We start from the raw sequence: 1590 nt of genomic DNA, 5'->3' as shown, positions 1-1590 counted from the left end.
GGACGTACTGCAGCTCTCCTCGTCGGAGTTGTCCCCACAGTCGTTGTCGTAGTCGCACTGCCAGCGGCCAGGCACGCAGCGGTTGTTCTTGCAGCGGAACTGGTAGGGCTCACAGGTGCGCTCGTCTGGGGGGACAGGGTTGGGGGCCGTCAGGGACAGCGTGGGGGCAGACGGCAGGGTCCACAAGGGTCCCACACAGGGTGGGAGAGTGGGCGCTGCAGCCCAAGACAGGTCAGCACGGGGAGGCCGTTACGGGGCCAGGCCGGAGGGACCCGCGGGGGGAGCTGCCTCAGGAGGGACGAACAGGCCTCACAGGCTCCGCACAGGCGTGAGCTGAGGCGGTGCTGGGGGCTCCAGGACAGGGAATCCGACAGGAGGCACAGGGAGCCGGGCGAGGCCACGTGGTGACCCCTCCCCACCTGGGCAGCATCCGGCCCTCGATCTGGGGCTGGGGCAGCTCACCACACTCCTCCTTGGGCTCGTCAGAGCCGTCCCCACAGTCGTCCTCTCCGTCACACTTCCAGCGCGCGGGGATGCAGCGGCCCGAGTCCTTGCAGCGGAACTCATCCACCCCGCAGGTCATCTGGGCTGCAAGAGGGAGGGCGGGCGGTGAGGGAGGCGCCTCTCAGGAGTGTGCTGTGAGGGTGGGCTGGGTAGGTGGGAGTGGGCACGGAGGGGGCCCCAGGGGGCTCCGGGGCCTGGGAGGGGGTGGGGGCTCCTGCGGGAGGTGGGCTCCGGGTGCCCCAGGCTGCTCACTGCAATTGGCAGGCTCGTCACTGCCGTCCACGCAGTCGTTGTCCCGGTCACAGACCCAGACGCGGGGGATGCAGCGCTTGGTGATGGAGCACTGGAACTGGTTGGGGGCACAGGTCACCTCGGCTGTGGGGGGGCGGACAGAATGAGGACTTGCCCTTGTGCCTCCCACCACAGTTCCAGTCTCCCCGGCCCCGCCCCTCCCCGCCTCCTGCGAGCACTTTCGTGGGAGGAAGGGACAGAGTATCTGCCTCTGGTGCTGTGTGCTCCTGGGTCTGCACATCTCTCTACCGAGCACCATGATTTTAGGAGCAAACCAAACACCCAAGACAAGGTACGCTGCCCTCTGTCAACGCTCCTGGGGGGCAGCAGGGCCCCCAGGAGCAGCGGGCGGCAGTTTTCAAGGTGAATGTCCCTGCCACAGCGGGGGGAGGGGGGGGGCACTCACGGCAGTCCCTCTCGTCCTCCCCGTCTCCGCAGTTGTCCTGCCCGTTGCAGCGGAAGATGCCGGGGATACAGCGGTTGGTGTTGGTGCACTTGAACTGACTGGGCAGGCAGACGTGGATGTCTGGGGGAGGGGAGGAGAGCAGGTCATTCGTGTGGATGAGGGCGTGGGAGTGCGGGCTCAGGGCCTGGAGCAGCACGAAACCCCCAGATCCCAGGGAGGGACGAGGGGGAGGGGCGGCCCTCACCGCAGTTGGCCTCGTCACTGTTGTCCTGGCAGTCGTTGTCCCCGTCACAGATGAAGGCGGGGTTTGTGCAGATGCCGGTCGAGCACTGAAACTGTCCTGGGCGGCACTTGAACTCGTCTGCGGGCGGGCGGGAGGCTCCGAATCA

At 67.4% G+C, this 1590-nt stretch overlaps 1 protein-coding gene across 1 annotated transcript in view; it reads right to left on the bottom strand.

The window, feature by feature from the left end:
• The window catches only part of LRP1 (low density lipoprotein receptor-related protein 1), an 80347-nt gene that overhangs the window by 10456 nt on the left and 68301 nt on the right, over positions 1 to 1590 (bottom strand). The window contains 5 exon segments of the mRNA XM_014550053.1: positions 9 to 125; positions 463 to 588; positions 757 to 879; positions 1202 to 1321; positions 1446 to 1562. Coding sequence (XP_014405539.1) covers positions 9 to 125; positions 463 to 588; positions 757 to 879; positions 1202 to 1321; positions 1446 to 1562 — 603 coding nt within the window.

The sequence above is a fragment of the Myotis brandtii genome, unplaced genomic scaffold (genome assembly GCF_000412655.1).
Source record: "Myotis brandtii unplaced genomic scaffold, ASM41265v1 scaffold581, whole genome shotgun sequence".
Taxonomy (NCBI): domain Eukaryota; kingdom Metazoa; phylum Chordata; class Mammalia; order Chiroptera; family Vespertilionidae; genus Myotis; species Myotis brandtii.
The sequence above is the reverse complement of the archived record's forward strand: the minus strand, read 5'-3'. Positions and strand labels throughout refer to the sequence as shown.